At 45.2% G+C, this 20313-nt stretch overlaps 1 protein-coding gene across 3 annotated transcripts in view; it reads left to right on the top strand.

Moving 5' to 3' along the window:
• The window catches only part of LOC139409097 (unconventional myosin-IXb-like), a 93256-nt gene that overhangs the window by 53608 nt on the left and 19335 nt on the right, over positions 1-20313 (top strand). Inside the window, exons 3-19 of one of the 3 annotated variants that reach the window (XM_071153789.1) lie at positions 1552-1646; positions 6744-6806; positions 7885-7984; positions 10089-10189; positions 10500-10629; positions 11119-11208; positions 11363-11479; positions 11742-11876; positions 11964-12085; positions 12277-12418; positions 12625-12820; positions 13464-13539; positions 14575-14667; positions 16208-16321; positions 17384-17423; positions 19443-19565; positions 19728-19808. In XM_071153789.1, coding sequence (XP_071009890.1) covers positions 1552-1646; positions 6744-6806; positions 7885-7984; positions 10089-10189; positions 10500-10629; positions 11119-11208; positions 11363-11479; positions 11742-11876; positions 11964-12085; positions 12277-12418; positions 12625-12820; positions 13464-13539; positions 14575-14667; positions 16208-16321; positions 17384-17423; positions 19443-19565; positions 19728-19808 — 1818 coding nt within the window. The remainder of the gene's footprint in view (positions 1-1551; positions 1647-6743; positions 6807-7884; positions 7985-10088; positions 10190-10499; positions 10630-11118; positions 11209-11362; positions 11480-11741; positions 11877-11963; positions 12086-12276; positions 12419-12624; positions 12821-13463; positions 13540-14574; positions 14668-16207; positions 16322-17383; positions 17424-19442; positions 19566-19727; positions 19809-20313) is intronic. The other 2 variants (XM_071153791.1, XM_071153790.1) reach the window with 2 other exon arrangements.

The raw sequence follows: 20313 nt of genomic DNA, 5'->3' as shown, positions 1-20313 counted from the left end.
TAAGGGACTGAATGGGGAACTGAGCCTTGGGCTTCTGTAGTGGAAATATACAGGGGGGCCGGCTGCCAGGGAACACTAGAAAAAGGAGCCAGTCAAGACAGTCAGGCGTCGTATATTAAATGTGTGTGTACACTCTCGCTTAACACTGTGGAATCTTAAAATCATTTCCCCCTCCTTTCTCTTCCTCTTTCGATCTTCTACCTTTGCTTTTCCTCGCTCTGTTCCCCCAATCCCCTTGCTCTCTCTCCATCTGCTTTCTCTTAACCCCCTCTTTCTCCATTTAACAAAAAGGGGGGGGTCAGCCTTTTATTTCGCTCTGCTTGGGTAGCCAAGCCGTTGAGCCACTTCCTCTTAACTGATGTGCCTCTCAACCAATCACAAAGGCTGCATAGAGGGCTGTTTGAATGTGAATGGTGCTGTGACACATTTTAGCATTCCCTCCATGGCAGAGAGGCTGAGCACAGGGAAGCGTTCCCAGGGTCTGCTAGCCTTCACCCTGGGACAACCGTTTGACAACACTAGGCACCATTCAGACGGATGGGTGGTCAATGCCAGCTGACAGTGCCTTAATTAACCTGGCCCTGTGTCAATGTGATCGCCCCCTCAGTAACACACACAACCATACATTGACACACACTAGCATGAGGATACAGTCTCCTGGGAAAGAGGAGTCCAACAGGTTCATGTTAAACCACATAATCCTGGCCATGGATGACGACATTTCAGACAGACTTTTCGTCTCCCCACTGTCAACTCCTGCTTCTACACTCTATTTGCTTCAAGTTTTAGTTATTTTCCTAAAGTTCCAACTATTTTCTGTGCCCTCAAAAAAATTTAGTGTATTATTCTTCCAGCAGCACTCATCCTGGAGCTCAAGTTGATATAGTGAGTGTATTTCTGCTCATAAATTGAGCAATAGGTAAAGACTGCATAATACCCAGGCAGCCACTCTATTGGAACAGTGGAAATGGGTCAACGGTTCACTGTAAGGAATCTTACCCCCTCTTTGAGGACCCCCTCCCCTCTAAATCTATTCAACCACCACTGTATCAAATTCAGACTGCTCCCTGTACAATGTGGCTCCTATTTAAAATGCACTGACTCAACTTCCCCTGTGGCTGCCTTTTGTTGCCTGTGTGCGCAAACAGGGCTCCCCATTCAGACTGGTGGCAGGGCTGGGTTTGTGTCCCTGGCTGGGGGGAGGCTTCTAGACCTAAGTCTCCCCATACCCTCAGCAGTCTCACTGGCCTAGTGTCATCCCCTGGACTTCTGCAAGAGAGAAGAAAGGAGGGGGAAGGGAGGGAAAGTGAGGAGTCGTCACCCCCCCCCCCCCCCCGTCTCTCAGCTGCTGTTTTCATTTAGTGTTGACTACTGGACTCTGAGGCCCGTGTGTTGTCATTCTGAGCAGACTGTTGTTGGTAACATTGGCAGCTTCTAATAGCCCCAGTATTAGCATAAGTGTAGTAATTCCTATTTCTTAACTAGATTCATTTTATGGTCCACACAGTGAAAGTAACCATCTCGACCTCTCTCTCGGTCTCTTTCTACCAGGCGTTTGGGAATGCCAAGACGGCCCACAACAACAACTCCAGCCGTTTTGGGAAGTTCATCCAGGTCAACTACTTGGAGAGCGGGGTGGTGAGAGGGTGAGTACTGACCGTTGGCCCACACTGTGTTGTGATGACAGTCAATCCTCTGTCTGTCTGAGTAACCCTGTAAACACACACTACATTCCTCCTGTGTGGATGTTCCTGAGTATGTTTGTAAAACTTTATAACACACACACCCACACCGTACTCTGCCCCTTCAACACAAACAACATCCTCATCAGCACACTCACACACCGGCACTCAAAGGCAGCCACAAGGCAGTTACCGTTGAAATTCAGTAGAACTGTAACGTGACTAGCAGAAACCTCCGTGACAGCAGACAGCGGCTGTTACTTCCATCATACCATACAAGGCTAGTGAGAAGTGTATTAGTTGTCTTAGGTTGTTTCTGTTTGAAGCCTGCTGGCCCAAGTTAAAGCAGAGCCTCCTTCCTCTCTCTGCCTGCAGTCTCTCTGGTTACCGCCTGCGTCACACACTGCTCTGCTCTGTCATTTCCTCTCTAACAGAGGCGCTGCTTCCAAACGTTTCAGTGAAGATATTACAAACGCTACACCATGCCCATAGACATATAGTTTCTTCTCCGCAATGCGTCGGAGTCTCCCAACGATTTTCAGAACAGGAACACATTCTAACCATTCTGATTGGCCCTTGAGACCAATGGGTTGGGCCAGAGCCAGAAAACACATTGGTAAAGCGATGTTTTGAAAATGCGTCATTGGCTTTGATACAGTGATTGGTTAGAGATGATCCAATCACTGATGACTTTGTTTTGTACCACGCCACTCATTTTGACGTCACCTAGTTTTATTCGTCATAGTGGATGATCCAACGAAATGCTCACTTGCATGTTCCTTCTTGACAATGCAACACCAATAAGAAATTATAAAAGATAAGAATAGGAACAAAGTCATTAGCTCAGTAGAATAGAATAAAGATTTTAGCGTAAGTATAATACAAGGCACCATTTTATAGTCCAATATTTACACTTGTATTGGGGAAGGGGGTGAATGGGGGGCAGTGCATAAACTGAGCAGTATAATAAGAGTCTGGTAGCAGCAGGTGTGTGTGCGTGTGGCATGAATGTATGTCCAAGTAGATGTGTGCATGAGTGAGTGCGTGTGTGCTAAGGTGAGGAGAATCAGAGCGGGTGGTCAGTTCAAGTGTTCAGCAGTCTGATGGCTTGTAGAAACCAACAGGCCCTGAGACGGTTTCAGACCTCCTGCTCCTATACAGTCAGCCTGCCGATAAGGGAGAGAACAGCTTGTGTATGGGGGTCCTTGATGCTGCGTGCCAGTGATGTACTGGGCCTTGCATTCGTGGACCAAGCAAATCCCGTACCAGGCAATGATGCAAATGGTCATGGCACGGCGGTAGTATTTGGAGAGGACCCGGGGGCGGCATGCCAAATTTCGTGAAATGTCACGCAGTCGTTGGTGTACATTGTACAGCAGAAGACTGAGGACACACCCTTGGGGGGGCCCCTGTGTTAAGAGAGTGTGGAGGAGGTGTTGCGAATCCTCTCGGCCTGTGGTCTACCCGTCAGGAAGTCCAGGATCCAGTTGCAGAGGGTGGTGTCCAGACCCAGGGTTCTGAGCTTGGTGTCGTGCTTGGAGGTAACAATAATGTTGAATGCTGAACTGTAGTCAATAAAAAGCATTCTCACACAGGAGTTATTGTGTTATGGCTGTGTGAATAGTGATAGAAATGGCATTTTCTGTGAATCTGTTGGCGCTGTAGGCAAATTATTGGGTCCAGTGTGCCTGGCACGCTGGCCTTGTGTGCCATGACCAGCCTTTTGAAGCAGTCCATAATGACCGAGGTGAGTGCGACGGGGTGACAGTCATTTGAGCATGTCACATTTTTTTATTTTCTTTCTTGGGCACTGGGACAATGGTGGTGGTCTTGAAGCAGTTGGACTATAGCCTGGGACAGGTTCAAAATGTCTGAGAAGATGCCCGCCAGCTGGTCAGCACACACTGAGGGGTGATAGTCATTTGGGCATGTCACTTTTTTTTGGTCAGGGATGCCACCTGGGCCATCGGCTATGTGAGCATTCAAGTCTTGAGTTTTCCTCACGTCGGCCTCTGAGAGCAAAAGCACCTGGTCGTCTGGAGCAGGGAGTGAGCATAGAAAGTGTTAAGTGCTTCTGAGAGGGAGGCTTCGGTGGGCACCGCACGGCTGGATTTGCCCTTGTAGTCCTTGCCATATGTGACGCGGGTCTGAGTTCTCGAACATCAATTCAAGAGTCTGTATGGTCTTTATGCGTCCCTAATGGATTTGCGAAGCTCATACCTGCTTTCCTTGTACATGTCGCGCGCCACCAAGTCATCAAGGTTCATTTTGCTGACATTGAATGCTGCAGTACGAGCTCTCACCATTGTATGAATATCTCCGTTCATCTAGGGTTTTTGGTTGTGGCATGTCCGGATTGTTGTTGTGGGTAAAACATCAATACATTTCCTAATGAAGCCTGTGACTGACCATCTATATTCCTCAATGTAGATGGAGGAGTCCTGGGTGGATTAATCTTTTGAACATAAATAATCTGTATTCTCAAAACAATCCTGCAGCACCACAAACGACTTCAACGATGGCAGTGTCAAACTGAAGTATGTAGCGAACATAGAGCAGCGGAATAATTTAGTTTGCGTTGTCAGGCAACCTAAAACAGGGACACATTGCTTTTATTGAATTGCTTAGCTTGAGAGGGGTCCAAGTAATTGAATATAGATGGCTGAAATGTTGCCATTGAGACTTCAGTGGCTGAGCTGTAGTAGTGCTGGTTGAGCTTGTTATGCTTGTAGTTGAGGGTCTCGGTCTGTCAGTCCGAAGCCATTGATTACAGCTAAACAGTGCTGACGTTCTGCTGAACAATGGCTTGCTGAGCAGCAGTGAATGGAGCAGCAGAGGAACGCATGTACTGTAGCGTAGTGATTTAAGAGTGTTGGGCCAGTAACCGGTTCGAATCCTGGTCCGTCTAGGTGAAAAATCTGTGCCCTTGAGCATGGCACTCAACCCTAATTGCTCCTGTAAGTTGTTCTTCACAAGGGCCTCTGCTAAATGATTAAAATGGAAACGCTGGTTCTATCGCTCAGCGCCGCATTAGTCTAGCTGGCTCACTGGATCTCACTAGCTTTCACTGCCTGGGATTTGGAGATTAGACTCTCACTGTGATAACTGGAGTGGCTTCTTAGTTTGAGGATCTATCCAATATCCGTAGTCTGGTCTTGAACTGTGTGTCTGTCTGTATCGGTCATAGTGTGTCTGCATTGCATATGGACCTTAATGATGAAGATAATGTATCATAGGCAGTAGCCCCTTAGCTTGGTTGTGGTAATGCATTAGTGCACATTCTGGCCTGGCATTGCTTTCTATTAGATCAGCTCTATAAAGAGACAGCGGGCCAGTTAGTGAAGTTTCCATGCCCAGCACTGGGCATTCTGCCTGCCTGAGCTACTAGTGTTAACCCTTGCCACTCACAGCACCTGTCATCCTGTAAACAGTTGAAAATGCCAGATTGTCTTTGAGAAGTGCCTACATTGGAACACAGTGGCTGTACGATAACATGCTATACATGTCAGAGCTCAGGTTTTCCGCTCCACAGCGCTGTATGGGTTTTGACTAACGGACGTTATAAACTTGAGCACTGCACGCGTAACAGGAAGATGCCTCAAATGAGGAAAAGGCCTGCTAATTGCGCTACTTTTCCTCATTTGTTATCCGAGTGTGGGGAAATTCTCTACGTCGAGAGGAGTCTGTTCCGAAAGATGAGACGTTGAGGATTATAATGAATACCGCTTGACGTCGTACAAGCAAAACCACACACCTAGAAGTCCAAATGTGTACTTCTCATTTCCATGTTTTGAAAACTCATGTCATTTACAGTATCAACCTTGATGATCACTGTTTGCTCCACAGTTGCGAGGATGACATGCATTATAGCCTGGGTTGTCCTGAACACAATGAGCCTGTGTTTGTTTGTATTGTGCAGAAAAGTAGCCGTGGAACACGCACGTGAATGCACTCACGACTCCATTCTGTGCGGACCAAAATGTACAATCGGTCTGAAGTGCCTTTTTGAAAGCATAACACTATAAGATCGTATTTTATAACTTAGCTAGCTAGCCATGATGCCCACCGGACCCAGATTGAGATTTATAATGAAATGTTTTTTGGATTGCGTAGACAACGACAGTAATTGTGTGCCGGTGGGGACGCAGGGCTGTGTTCCAAACAAAACTGTGCTTGCTTCACTTCCTCAACGGCAAAGTTAGAAGAGCTAAAAGCACCTTATAGTTGAAGGCTCTCTCCTTGTATCATAAGTGTACTGAAATGACTTAGGAACTGTGCCCAGTTTGGAGAGGTGTGTGGCCACTTGGAGACACTCGTTAGACCTCACTCAAACCCTAGTTTTTTATTATCTTGTACCACCTACCTCAATTTCAATGACTACTCTTATGTTATACTGACAAATGCTGTGAAAAGTACAGGATATGTAAAAATGCACAAAATCAAGTGTAATATTTTAGATTCAGTCTTGTCAGGTGAACTGTTGGTCTGATCATTTTCCCCATCAAGTGTTTCCCTTTCAATTGCTACCATGGTATTTATGCTTTTTATAGTTATTCTGCTAGAAACATTTCATTTTGGCCCTATCCATGTAGGCCAATTTCCACGAATGTAAGGGGTTAATATACACACACCACTCAGCCATCGCCCTGACACTCTATTTTTAGTTTGTCAATACACAGGAAGATTAGCTTAATGTTTTCCATATGCCTGAAATTTAATTAGAGCCGTTTCAAACTCTTGCTCGTAGTGGCTATTTTGATGCACGTTAACATGACCATGCCACTATGCACCCTGCTAAGGCTGTCCATATCTGGACTCTTTGTTCAAGTCTTTATTGTTCCACTGACCATCTGCCTTTGCTTCCCCTCCTCCTCAGTCACTACCATCCCGCTTTTACGACCCTTACACATGAACTCGCCCGTGCACGCACGTACACACGAACACGAGACACAGAGCCAAGTGAAAGGACCAGACTAACTCCAGTGTGACTTGATTGATGTTTTCATTCTCTCTCCCCTCTCCCCTTTCACCTCGCCCCTCTCCTCTCTCTCTCATTCTCAGGGCAATCGTGGAGAAGTATCTCCTGGAGAAGTCTCGCCTGGTCTCCAGAGAAAAGAATGAGAGGTAAAGGGCAACAGCAGGGGTCATGATCTTTGACCCCTATTGACCTGTGGAGGCCCTCTGTTTGTACAGAGGGACGATCCCCTGGGTGCCTTTTTCATATTCAGTTAACATGCCATGTCCAAGGGTGACTTTCGGGCCTAGACACAGAGCTAACTTTTTACCCAGCCAGAATATGTGCCAAAGAGTTGCATCGATATGTGAACTGACTCTATTTTTTTGAGGAATAAAAATTAAATGTATAATTTATTTACCCGTGACTAGCACCGTAGTGGGGCAGCAGCGTAGCCTAGTGGTTAGAGCGTTGGACTAGTAACCAAAAGGTTGCAAGTTCGGTTCCCCGAGCTGACAAGGTACAAATCTGTCGTTCTGCCCCCTGAACAGGCAGTTAACCCACTGTTCCTAGGCCGTCATTGAAAATAAGAATTTGATCTTAACTGACTTGCCTAGTTAAATAAAGGTAAATTAAAAAGTGATACTATTTCTACTACAAATGCTTTGGTTGGGGTTGGTATAGCCTATAAACAGAGTTCTCACTAGATGTGTCTGAGTTGTAGTTAGTATCATGCACTACTCATGTTACTCATATGCCAACACGTCTGTTGAAATAAGCTTCTGTTTTGATCACGTGTCTGTGATGTCAGCGAGACTCAGTAGTAAACATGGAAACTCATTAATTATGCCCGTGTGGTTTTACAACAAGGTGCAAGCTGACCGGCCACCTGATGGCAAGACTGGAACAACTGATAGCTCATTAGGCTTGCACCTTATAGACACAGAGTAAATGTTGGGTGGTGGAAACTAATACTACCGCAGTGTTGACTTCTGATTGCTAGGAACACAAGTGTTTCGCTACACCCACAGTGACATCTGCTAAATATGTGTATGTGTACCAATAAAAAGTGATTTATTTCTCAATATAAGAAGCATGTTTTTTAAATTAAATGAATGATTTATTTATTGCCACCTTAAAATATATCACCTTCACTAAATAACAAAATATAAAGCCGAAAACCACACTGTATCCACACGCAAAACAAATTTTACTGAACGCACTAAACATGGTTTTGTGTTCCTGTAGGAACTACCATGTGTTTTACTATCTACTGGTGGGAGCGTCCGAGGAGGAGCGCAGGGAGTTCAAACTCCTGCAGCCTGAAGATTACCTCTACCTCAAGCAGGTACCCCACACACACACACACACACACACACACACACACACACACACACACACACACACACACACACACACACACACACACACACAGGTTGGTGGTACCTTCATTTGGGAGGACGGGCAAGTGGTAATGGCTGGAGTGGAAAGGTATCAACATCAAACACATGGTTTCCATGTGTTTGATGCCATTCCATTCGCTCCGTTCCAGACATTATTATGAGCCATCCTCCCCTCAGCAATGACACACACACACACTGGTTTTACGTAGTTACACTACACTAGTAATGTTTTTCTTAGCACAGTACATGTATTTCTCTACCTCAAGCAGTATATATCCAGTTACTGTTTACACCACTACTAAATCTAGAGCCACATCCCCATTAGTTAGTTCCCTAGGTACTGATCTGATTTTCTGCGGTGTTCTCTTCTGTACAGTTCCTTTTAATATCATCCCTTAACTACATTCAGAAGTTTACATACAATTAGGTTGGAGGCATTAAAACTCGTTTTTCAACCACTCCACAAATTTCTTGTTAACAAACTATAGTTTTGACAAGTCGGTTAGGACATCTACTCTGTGCATGACACGAGCCATTTTTTCCAATAATTGTTTACACACAGATTATTTCACTTATAATACACTGTATCACAATTCCAGTGGGTCAGAAGGCCATTAAACAGCTCGGAAATGTCATGGCTTTGGAAGCTTCAAACTCAGTGCCTCTTTGCTTGACATCATGGGAAAATCAAAATAAATCAGCCAAGACCTCAGAAAAAAAATTGTAGACCTCCACAAGTCTGGTTCATCCTTGGGCGCAATTTCCAAATGCCTGAAGGTACCACACTCATCTGTACAAACAATAGTACGCAAGTATAAACATCATGGGACCACGCAGCCGTCATACCGCTCAGGAAGGAGAAGCGTTCTGTCTCCTAGAGGTGAATGTACTTTGGTGCGAAAAGTGCAAATCAATCCCAGAAGAACAGCAAAGGACCCTGTGAAGATGCTGGAGGAAACGGGTACCAAAGTATCTATATCCACAGTAAAACAAGTCCTATATTGACATAACATGAAAGGCAGCTCAGCAAGGAAGAAGCCATTGCTCCAAAACTACCATAAAAAAGCCAGACTACGGTTTGCAACTGCACATGGGGACAAAGATTGTACTTTTTGGAGAAACTCCATCCCAACTGTGAAGCACGGGTGTGGCAGCATCATGTTGTGGGGGTGCTTTGCTGCAGGAGGAACTGGTGCACTTCACAAAATAGATGGCATCATGAGGACGGAAATTGTCTTGATGTTGCTTCAACATATCCACATCAGTCAGGATGTTAAATTTTGGTTGCAAATTGGTCTTCCAAATGGACAATGACCCCAAGAATACTTCTGAAGTTGTGGCAAAATGGCTTAAGGACAACAAAGTCAAGGTATTGGAGTGGCCATCACAAAGCCCTGACCTCAATCCTATAGAACATGAAAAAGCGTGTGCGAGCAAGGCCTACAAACCTGACTCGGTTTTACCAGCCCTGCCAGGAGGAATGGGCCAAAATTCACCCAACTTATTGTGGGAAGCTTGTGGAAGGCTACCCGAAACGTTTGACTCAGGTTAAACAATGTAAAGGCAATGCTACCAAATACTAATTGAGTGTATGTAAACTTCTGACCTACTGGGAATGTGATGAAAGAAATAAAAGCTGAAATAAATAATTCTCTATTATTCTGACATTTCACATTCTTAAAATAAAGTGGTGATCCTAACTGACCTAAGTCAGGGAATGTGTACTCCGATTAAATGTCAGGAATTGTGAAACTGATTTTTAAATGTATTTGGCCAAGGTGTATGTAAACTTCCGAGTTAAACTGTATAATCCTTTGTACCCTGATTCTCATTCTATTCCTGGGTTCCGCATGTCTTAATAATCTCTTTCCCTGTACTTGAACTAGCTCAAGGTAACATTCCCCATCTGATTCAGTGGTAGTAAACCTGGTATGCGGTGTCATTGTTATGCAGTGAATGGCCTGCATATGCTCTGTTCTCCTAGTTTCTTGCCCATATGTGCGCTGCATGTTAATGAACTGCTCTCCCCATTCTCCTGTCTCTGTGCAGGAAAACTTTAAGATCGAAGATGAAGAAGACCTGCGTCATGATTTTGAGAGGCTGCAGCAGGCCATGGAGATGGTGGGCTTCCTGTCTGCCACTAAGAAACAGTGAGTGAACATGCCAATGGGCAGTCAATCTCCACTACTTCAAGGGCACCACACCCCATTTGATCCATTAAATGGCTGTCTAATGCGAATGGGTCATATAGATTTGCGTATGCTGTAGTCGGTTGGCATTACTTGGATCCACTTGAATCTCCTGCCCAAACGTAGCCAGACAACCCTTTCCTCTGATGCAGTTGTTCCAGTAGTTGGCAGTAATGTGCATCCAATATGGCAGAAAAATAGAAATACTGTAGAAGGAAGGCCTGTTCTATTTATTGTGGTTCTATGATAATGACACGTCTGTCTGCTGCAGGATCTTCTCTGTGCTGTCGGCCATCTTGTACCTGGGCAACGTGACGTACAGGAAGACGTCTACAGGCCGAGACGAGGGACTGGACGTGGGACCACCGGAAGTCCTGGCTACCCTCTCAGACCTGCTCAAGGTAACAATGGCTCTGCTGCTCTTGTCTACACATCAATGAGCGAGTAGTCTTTACTCTGGGTCCTGGAGGGATGCAGTATGTGTGGGAACACTGATTCAGCAAAAATAAAAATAAGCTAAGCGTCTCAGTGTAGGAGTGCTGATCTAGGATCAGGCCCCATGTTAATTTATTATGATCTAAAATGACAAACTTATCCCTGCTATAGGGAGACAGTTAAAATGGGCCCAACTACATTTGTCTTAGTGGTCCACTGAGACAAATGTAGTTGAGTTTAGAGCTTTGTAAAAATCTGAACATGTGGCTGGTTATCCGTTTCATCCCCAAACAGTGAGTGTGTTCTATTATTGTCCACTGACGAAGCCTGGTTCTCCCCAATGATTATACAGGAAGCCTCCTCTCCACTAAATGTATGTATTTTTGGTCCCTAGTAATGTCGCAAGCTTTGAGAATTGTGAGTGTAATGTCATCTCTCCCTGTGTGACCTCCCAGGTGGAAGAGGAGTTGCTGGTCGAGGCACTAACTAAGAGGAAAACGGTGACAGTCAATGACAAGCTGATTCTGCCCTACAGCCACAGTGAGGTAGGCAACCATAGACTGATATTCAGGGCCTATCATTATCTTGCTGGATTTCTTTCCCGGGATCATTGTGTGTCGTCGTTGGTCTCCTTTTCCCTGTGCGTCGGTCTACTCCCATTCACCCTTCTCTCTGTCTCTCTCCCATTCTGTCTCTCAGGCCATCACTGCGAGAGACTCCATGGCCAAGTCTCTGTACAGTGCACTGTTCAACTGGATTGTCCTGCGCATCAATCATGCACTGCTCAACAAGAAAGACATGGAGGAATCTGTCCCGGTAAGAGCACACACACACACACACACACACACACGCACAGACCTAGGAATGCAGCTTAGAGTTCCCCTCTCCATGTTTCGTCATTGTCAAGGCCAGACATGTCGGTAGTTCCCCAGAAATAACTAGAATAAAGTATATTTTTACGCAAATAACAAAAAAAAAGAATGAACTAACCAGAGCTCTAGTATGATATTGGTGACATTATTAGGCCATCTTACCTACATTTCAAACTGACATACTGTATGTATTTGTTCTGTTCCAGTGTTTGTCAATAGGGGTCCTGGACATATTTGGCTTTGAGGACTTTGAGACCAACAGCTTTGAGCAGTTCTGTATCAACTATGCAAACGAGCAGCTTCAGTATTACTTCAACCAGCACATCTTCAAACTTGAGCAGGTGAGTTGGCCCTATGGTGCCATAAGGACAGTATAACAGAGCTGATCCTATGTCTTTAGCTCTGACCGTGTTATTGGTCCGTTACAGGAGGAGTACCAGGCGGAGGGCATCACCTGGCACAACATAGACTACACTGACAACGTGGGCTGCATCCACCTCATCAGCAAGAAGCCCACTGGTCTCCTGTACCTACTGGACGAGGAGAGCAAGTAAGGACATCACGCCGCCAAAAATGTGTTGATCTTCATGTGCCAGAAGTGACTGCAGCCTAAAGATTTGCTTTGCTACATCGTTGCCTGTAAGCGGCAATAAATTACATTTTAGATGAGATGCAGGTTCAAACGGTATACGTATCCCCCCTCCTTCTCTCACGCCCTCTATTTTCTCTCCTGCTCTTCAGCTTCCCCCATGCCACTGACAAGACCCTGCTGGCCAAGTTTAAGCAGCAGCACCAGGAGAATAAGTACTTTGTGCCCACGCCTGTGATGGAGCCTGCCTTTGTCATCCACCACTTTGCTGGGAAAGTCAAATACCAGATCAAGGTAGGGATGGACAACCACCCACCAACATAGTCAGACTCCGTGTTTACTATCATGTAATGTCTAGGGGGTTGGGCGAGGCTTCTTGCATTTGTGTAACTGTTCATTGTTACTGACATCTAATTATTGTTCAGTGCGTTAATAATCTTAGCGGTGACTCTAAAATGGCCTCAACATCCTTAACCGTCTCCTTGTGACTCTCCTGGCAGGACTTCCGGGAGAAGAATACGGACCACATGCGTCCAGACATTGTGGCTCTACTGCGCAGCAGTGACCGGGCCTACGTGCGTCAGCTGATCGGGATGGACCCTGTGGCCATGTTCCGCTGGGGCATCCTGCGAGCCACCATCAGGGGGATGGCTGCCTTCAACGAGGCTGGACGCCGCTGGGCCGCCAAGACCGCAGGTACGTGTACAGCTGAGAGCAGTAGTACAATACGTGTACAGCTGGGAGCAGTAGTACAGTGCGTGTACAGCTGGGAGCAGTAGTACAGTGCGTGTACAGCTGGGAGCAGTGGTACAGTGCGTGTACAGTGCGTGTACAGCTGGGAGCAGTGGTACAGTGCGTGTACAGCTGGGAGCAGTGGTACAATGGGCGGCTGATTGTATAGGTGTACACATGCTTTAGACACTATAGGAGTCTACAGCCATGTCTCAGAGTTAGAACTGTACTACCTGAACTGTAACATGCACAGTAACCAATAATTGCAGTAGGCTTACTTGTGTTAGCTTAATTAGTTTAGCAGGGCTTGGGGGGGGGAAACATGAGGCTTTTGAAATGTCAGGTTTTTCCCTGCAAGCTTCAGTCATTATCCGCCAGAAGTTTTGTTGTGTTGACTAGATGAGAAAAGTGGCCCATTGACGTAAGAGGGTATTTTTATAGGGATTAATGGTATTAAATTGAATCAAGGAAAAACAAAGCAGGGAAATGGCCCCTGGAAGGACTCAACTGGATTATTCTGATTTCTGACAGGCAGGAGTCATGCGGTGCAGTCTTTTCGTCTTTTTAGAACCTATATGTGTGTCTGATGTCGGTTTGTGTTTAACAGGTGTGCAGCGCCCCACTTCCAGGACTCCTTTGGGGGAGCTGCAGAGGTCCAACACGCCTGTAGAAAGGATGTACCGGTAAGGCACAGACCTCTGACAGAGAGGGACACACAGGGAAGAAGGGAAACATTTGTCCCAGTATCCACATTTCTGTACCACTTAGAAATAAGTGATGTATTGCCCATGCATAGGGCCCTCATGTGTTTTTCCTGTTAGGTCACATGGTCACAAAAAATGGCTGGCCCTCGCCATGCGTACTAGATAGTATGTTAATGTGGAAATTGAGACATACTCTGGTAGCGTTGTGAAATGGGCCATCTTCCTCTACTGTTTTGGGTGTGATGTCGTGATTGACAGATGGGTCTCTCTCTCTCTCTCTCTCTCTCTCTCTCTCTCTCTCTCCCCTGAGGCACAACGGCAGGTGTTCACAGTGATTACAATCTACCAGAGTGCCTTTGGCGTTAAAGCCCACGGGCAATGCCTCAGTTTTCCATCAGAAATCCACTTTAAATGCACAAACCCGACTACCTTGATCCAAGACCAAGTCATCTCACTGAATCTATACTATACAAACAAAAGATTAGTATTTAGGATGAACCAGAATAACTTCAATCAGTTTGCCTTACAATAACAAGCCCCTTACTAGTCCCTGATTGGGGGGCCTCTCTCACAGAGAACACGTTGTGATTTGGTCATCAATCCCCATTTTATTTGTAAAAGTATTTTTAAGAAATCCATTTGTCACAAAGATGACAAATGAAAGGGTGAGCACCTGTACTGTGGGATCCGTGTCCCAGCGCCTAGGATTACATGAAGCAGGATCAGACAGTGTTATCATGATTATGAATCATAAGATTGTTCAGGAAGTGTATCTGTACTGGGAGCCAAATAGAACTCCCACTAGTCCCCCAGTAAATGGAACTGAATGAAACAGTTGGCTCCCATGTGTGCTTCCTGGTCGCTTGTATGACGCAAGCTCTGTCAAATCCATAGAATCAAATCCATGCAATACTATCTCTATGGTGGAATGAATCCTCCTTCATGTCATCCTGGCCCCTGCGTTTTCTCCCCTGCCCCTGGGTGACCCCGTGTGCTGTTCTCTCCCCTCCACAGACGGGCTTCTATGCTCGATTTCTACTTTGATCACTCTGACGAGCGCCCACTAGAGGCCTTCGAAGACATCTTTGCTAGCTATGAGAGTAAGAAGTAAGTGGACTGGAGGAGAGCAGGAAGAAGGATGGAGGGAGGTCAAGCAGGAGGAAGGAACAGTATTGTTTTTACGGGCAGTTAGCCTCTGGCTCATTCCCGCTCTGAGTTTGCTCATATTCATCATGTCAGAGATACACGAGAGACTCTACGTCATGAAGGTTTGCAGCAGGCATAGGTTTCTTTAGTTTGGAAAGGGAAGTCCTAATATGAAACATGCAGAGTCAGACAACAGAAAAATACTTCATATAAACATCAAACACTGCGAACCTTTTCCCTTATAATCAACAGGCTGCATCTTGTTCGTATTCTCTTCCCCCCGTTCTAGCTCTCTATTTTCCACCACATTGCGCTTGTTACTGTCTCCCTTTCTTTCGCTCTTCATCTCTCGGCCACGGTATTCTGTCTCAACACCCTAGTTTGTTATTGTTAATGTAGAACACAGGAAGGTCTTAGTGCTGCCCTGCTCTGATAATCTACTGATTTTACTGGGAGGAAACAACTGGAAAGGCTGGGCACACTAACATATGGTTAGTACAGCATTTAAGAACGTGTGCACACTAATAAACAGTAGTAGTAGTAAAGTTTAGTTAATGAAACAGGTCAGGGAAAGTGCTATACATCTCAGGTCCTGGAGTACTAGTGATGAGGTCGGAAATGTAATAAACAATTGCCGATGGAGAAAGTGAAATGCATCATTGTAGTTTCTAAATGGACCAAAAGCCCCTGTTCTAATATGAGCATTCTCTGAGAGGAACTGAGCAGTTGTGTTTAAACCACCCCTAGCTCCTTCCTTAGGGCCCTACCCCTTATATGTTTGCAAAGATGATAGGTGTTAGTAAGATGGGTATAGCTCCACCTAGGCTTTCGATTAGCTTGGGGGAGTTTCCACCATACTGCTTCCCCCTATCTGGTCCCTTCAGACCTGAAAATTCTGACGACGTCATGTCTAGGGGGCTTTTTTTCTATGGTACCTTATGGGCCCGTCCCTTCCTGCCTGACCTCCCTTGGTTTATTGATCAGAGTGGTAAGTACAGTAATGCATGGATCCAGAGGAACAGCCATCTTAACAACACCAGTCCACCCCAGTTTACCACCAGTATAAAACCAATCCCAGTCGCCAGCAGTGTAACACCAGCATGGAGAAAAGATGTCAACCACTGAAGCTTTGATTCAGGAATGCATGCTCACAATACTTACTTACAGGAGTATGGCGTGTGCGAACATCCACACCGTGCACAACCTCTCACTTTCTACTGCAGCAATGGCTGGGTGGTCTGAACTGAAGTGGCATTGTCCCACATGTTAACCAGAAGTTTTACTTGCTCTCCCGACTTCAGACCTCTAACGGTTGTGTGTGTGTTTCTCTTTGGAAGTGGGTTCTTTGGTGGTGGGGGGTTTTCTGTCGTTTGAGGTGTCCTAACAGCGGTGTTCCTACATCCCCTGCCCTCCCCTTATGCCCCGTGCCCAACCCCCCCCTCATCCCGTCTCCTCCCCACCGTCCTCTTCACCCACTGTGGCCCTTGCTGGGTTGAATCAGGGACATGCATGCCCAGATAATCAGCTCCATTAAGGACTTGCAGCTGGATGGTGAGGACCCTCGCAAGCTGCTGCAGTCCTGGGGTCGCCTGCGGTTCCCTCGACACCTCCTTCAGTGAGTCTGTAGCCCTGGCCCCTTCCAGCTCAGTCCAGCCTAGCTTGGCCTAGCAAGTCCAACCCAGCTCGAACAGTGTTCAACCTTAGTCCTCTTGAGGCATCCCCTTAGTTGCACATTTTGTTCCAGCACTAGCACACCTGATTTGACTACAAAAAAATGTCTTCACCTCACATGGTTGTTAAAGCTCTCAACCCGTGACAGACAGGCTAGGTAATTAGCTGTTTGAGACCACACCTCATGAAAAATGCACCTACGAACAAAGACCTCCTCACAGGAATCCTAATTATTTGCAGAACGATGCCCAACAACACAAGGCTGCTCGTGATAGTGAAATGCAAGGCCCAGATAGACTGGGTCCCAATGTGATGTTGATTAGCATGAGGCTGATGTTGTAGTGCAACAAAGCTTTTGCCCATATGGGTTTTAATGGAGATGCAGAGGCCTTGATAAAAGCTGAGGATGCACTGATGGTTTGAATATCAGCTGCTGCATGAACAAGGACATTACTCACCTGAATGCATTGGCTTCTAGATGAAACTGTGTATGACTGTGAAGTCAAAAAGAACGTAAAAGTTTGTTACAAATTATTGTTTCTTTTAACTTATATAAAACTATAGTTGTTGGGTATAGTCTATGCAAGTATTTTCAACATAGTCAAACAAAGCAAAAGTTGAGTGTTGACCTCACAAATAACACACTGTCAAGCAGTGTAGTCGGGACATGGCAACAGTTCCACTATAAACCGAAGGCTTATATAATGCTCTATATGTAGTGATGAAAACAAGATAGCTGGGGGAACACGTCTCGTAATCCTATAGGTCGTATGGGTCTTGGCCGGGCTGGCTGATTTTGGTTGGCCAGGTTCCCCCTTCCTCCATCCCGCAACCTCCCTCCATCAGCCCTTGTCATCCCACCCATACTCCAGTTGCCAGCCCTCACGCCTCACTGACTGAGCATGACTCACCATACTAACACGGCTCGCCCCCATGCTCACCCGTAGACCTTTTCAGCAACGTCTCAGAGCTGAGTCACTCTCACTAACCTATCCCTTCCCCACAGGAAAAACAAGAACGTGAAGCAGAAACAGATCATACCCAAGGTAAACTTCATACATCATACATACGCCAGCTATGTGCACGCCTATATTAATGTCATTTGAAAAATAAATATAATATACAATCCGAGAATCTGCTGCAATAGCCCATCCGTGACAAGGATCGACGAGTTGTACATTCCGAGATGCCGTTCTGCACACCACTGTTGTACTGCACCGTTATTTGACTATTTGTGGCCCGCCTGTTAGGGTGCACGATTCGTGCCATTCTCCTTCGACCTCATCAACAAGCTGTTTTCACCCACAGGACTGCCACTGACTGGATGTGTGTTTGTCGCGCTAAGGTTGGGTGCTATCCAGATTTGTCCGTCTATTGCCAGAATGCTAACAAAATTTGCACAAGTAATAGCGAATTTCCATGGAGGCTCCTAGCTAGATATGTTAACATGCACAAATGAGAATAAACTAATTGCAAAGATAGGCAATCCAGCTCATAAAATTATACATGTATAGGTAGGAGCTACCAAATGTAATTTTTGTTGAGTTTGGACATAATACAAGTGAATGAGCTGCATTGTGCAAATGAACAAAGTTTTGACATGCTTGTCAGAAGGAAAACGGTACTCTGGCTCTGGAGCAGCATGTGTACACGCTGTGTCTGTGGAGTCTGGAGTCGCTAGGGCAACGGGCCTGCCTGCTGTGCTCTGAGAAGATGGGGGAGGAGCAGACGGGTCAAGAACGGAGGACAAAAAAACGCAAGAATATCAAAAGATGGCAGTGACATCTGTACAGAACTCACCCAAAGGGCTTTGACTCAAGCACGGCAGTAAGCTAACACAATATGATGCCCCTTCACCTTATTAATTAAATCACTTACTTGGATAACAAGCAAGGTAACTTAGGGGTCGCGTTACTGCAGAATTCTTCGTTTTTTTTACGCAGGAAAATATAAAACGCATAAGGAATAGCTTGCTGCGTTTTGTGAACAGATCTAAAATGCTTATTATTGTAATTTCTGCTTGGCATCAGACTGATTTTGTGCTTGTGTGAATTCTCATCCGAGTGGAGAAGTGCAAAACGGGCAATCTATCAACAGACAGCGCTCTGACTCTGTGTAGCCATCCTACTTTTCTCTGGTAAAATGCAAGATTAGCTTTAAGCAAAACATTAGGAAATGTATCTGCTACATTAAATAATAAATATAGAATAAGATTGCCATGCATTGTTTTTGCAAAGAAATATTGCTTTTTCATTGGTAGCTCTGCCAGCCAAATTGTGTTGCACTTCTAATGTAATGAAAATGAAGCTATTTTCTGCCGAATGTGTTTCACTAATGTACACTGAACAACATGTAAACACAACATGTAAAGTGTTGGTCCCATGTTTCATGAGCTGAAATAAAATATCAGACATTTTCCATATGCACAAAAAACATTTCTCTCAAATATTTTCTCAAATTTGTTTACATCCCTTATAGTGAGTATTTCTCATTTGCCAAGATAATCCATCCACCTGACAGGTGTGGCATATCAAGACATGGTCATTACACAGGTGCACCTTGTGCTAGGGACAATAAAAGGCCACTCTAAAATGTGCAGTTTTGTGTCAACTGTTGCCAGAGTTGAATGTTAATTTCTCTACCATTAGCCACCTCAACGTTGTTGCAGAGAATTTGGCAGTACATCCAACCGGCCTCACAACTACAGACCATGTGTATGGCATTGTGTGGATGAGTGGATTGTTGATCTAAACGTTGTGAACAGAGTGCCCCATGGTGGGCTTATGATATGGGCAGGCATAAGCTACGTGACTGGCTCAACTGTTCTTGGAAACTACAGTAAGCTTAATATTGTAAACTAATCCGACCGATTTAATGAAGAACCCAATCTGCTTTATCTCCTAACATATTGCACAAGTTGACTGCAGGTATTTACTTAAAAAGTAGTGAACTGGCCAGTGAGGGTCTTGTTCCTTCAAAATATTTCATTTAACTCTGAGTATCAATGAGACTGTTGTGCTATCTGCAGACATTTAGAACTCTGTGGTGTTGATGCTGTTCCTTAGAGCCTGCTGGACTCTCGCTCCCTGAAGTTCATCGTCGGTCGGACCATCCACGACCGCTCCACCAAGTCTCTGCATCACCTCAACAAGAAGAAGAAGACCCCCAGCATCAGCGCTCAGTTCCAGGTCAGCTGATCTCACCAGCAAATACTGCAGCCAGGCAGCCACTAACATACATACACCTAAAAATACATAGTCTCACTTCATACAATGCAGATGCAGAACATGGGGCATGTTTATTTGTTGAGGTAAGTCTTAATTGACATGAAACCTCTTTTACATTGACAGACCTCTCTGACAAAGCTGCTGGAGAATCTGGGCAGAGCAGAGCCCTTCTTCGTCCGCTGTATTCGCTCCAACTCTGAGAAGGTAAAGTCACATCACTAAAAACATGTTTTACCAGAGTCGGCGTTTTGTTTTTTTATAAGTGTCCATCCACAATGATACGGTAGTTGACAATACAAAATACAGATTTTAAAAACCACGTTGTGGACAACTCCATAGTTTTGTGACACTAAAAGCAGTTATAGTAAAACATGGTACAGTTCCATTAGGAGTCATATAACACATGAGCATCAATACATTATTGATATCAGTTATTATACATTGTTATTCGTACATAGGTATGCATAAGTAAAGAACTTAGTCAGTTAAGAACAAATTCTTATTTTCAATGACGGCCTAGGAACAGTGGGTTAACTGACAGATTTGTACCTTGTCAGCTCGGGGTTTTGAACTTGCAACCTTTCGGTTACTAGTCCAACGCTCTAACCACTAGGCTACCCTGCCGCCCCACTAGGCTACTACTTACAACCAAGATGAGGAAAATGATTGCGTTGGTTCCTCTAACGACGTTCTCTGTGTGTGTGTGTGT

Source organism: Oncorhynchus clarkii, chromosome 5 (genome assembly GCF_045791955.1).
Source record: "Oncorhynchus clarkii lewisi isolate Uvic-CL-2024 chromosome 5, UVic_Ocla_1.0, whole genome shotgun sequence".
Taxonomy (NCBI): domain Eukaryota; kingdom Metazoa; phylum Chordata; class Actinopteri; order Salmoniformes; family Salmonidae; genus Oncorhynchus; species Oncorhynchus clarkii.
This window is presented reverse-complemented; position numbering and strand designations above follow the sequence as displayed.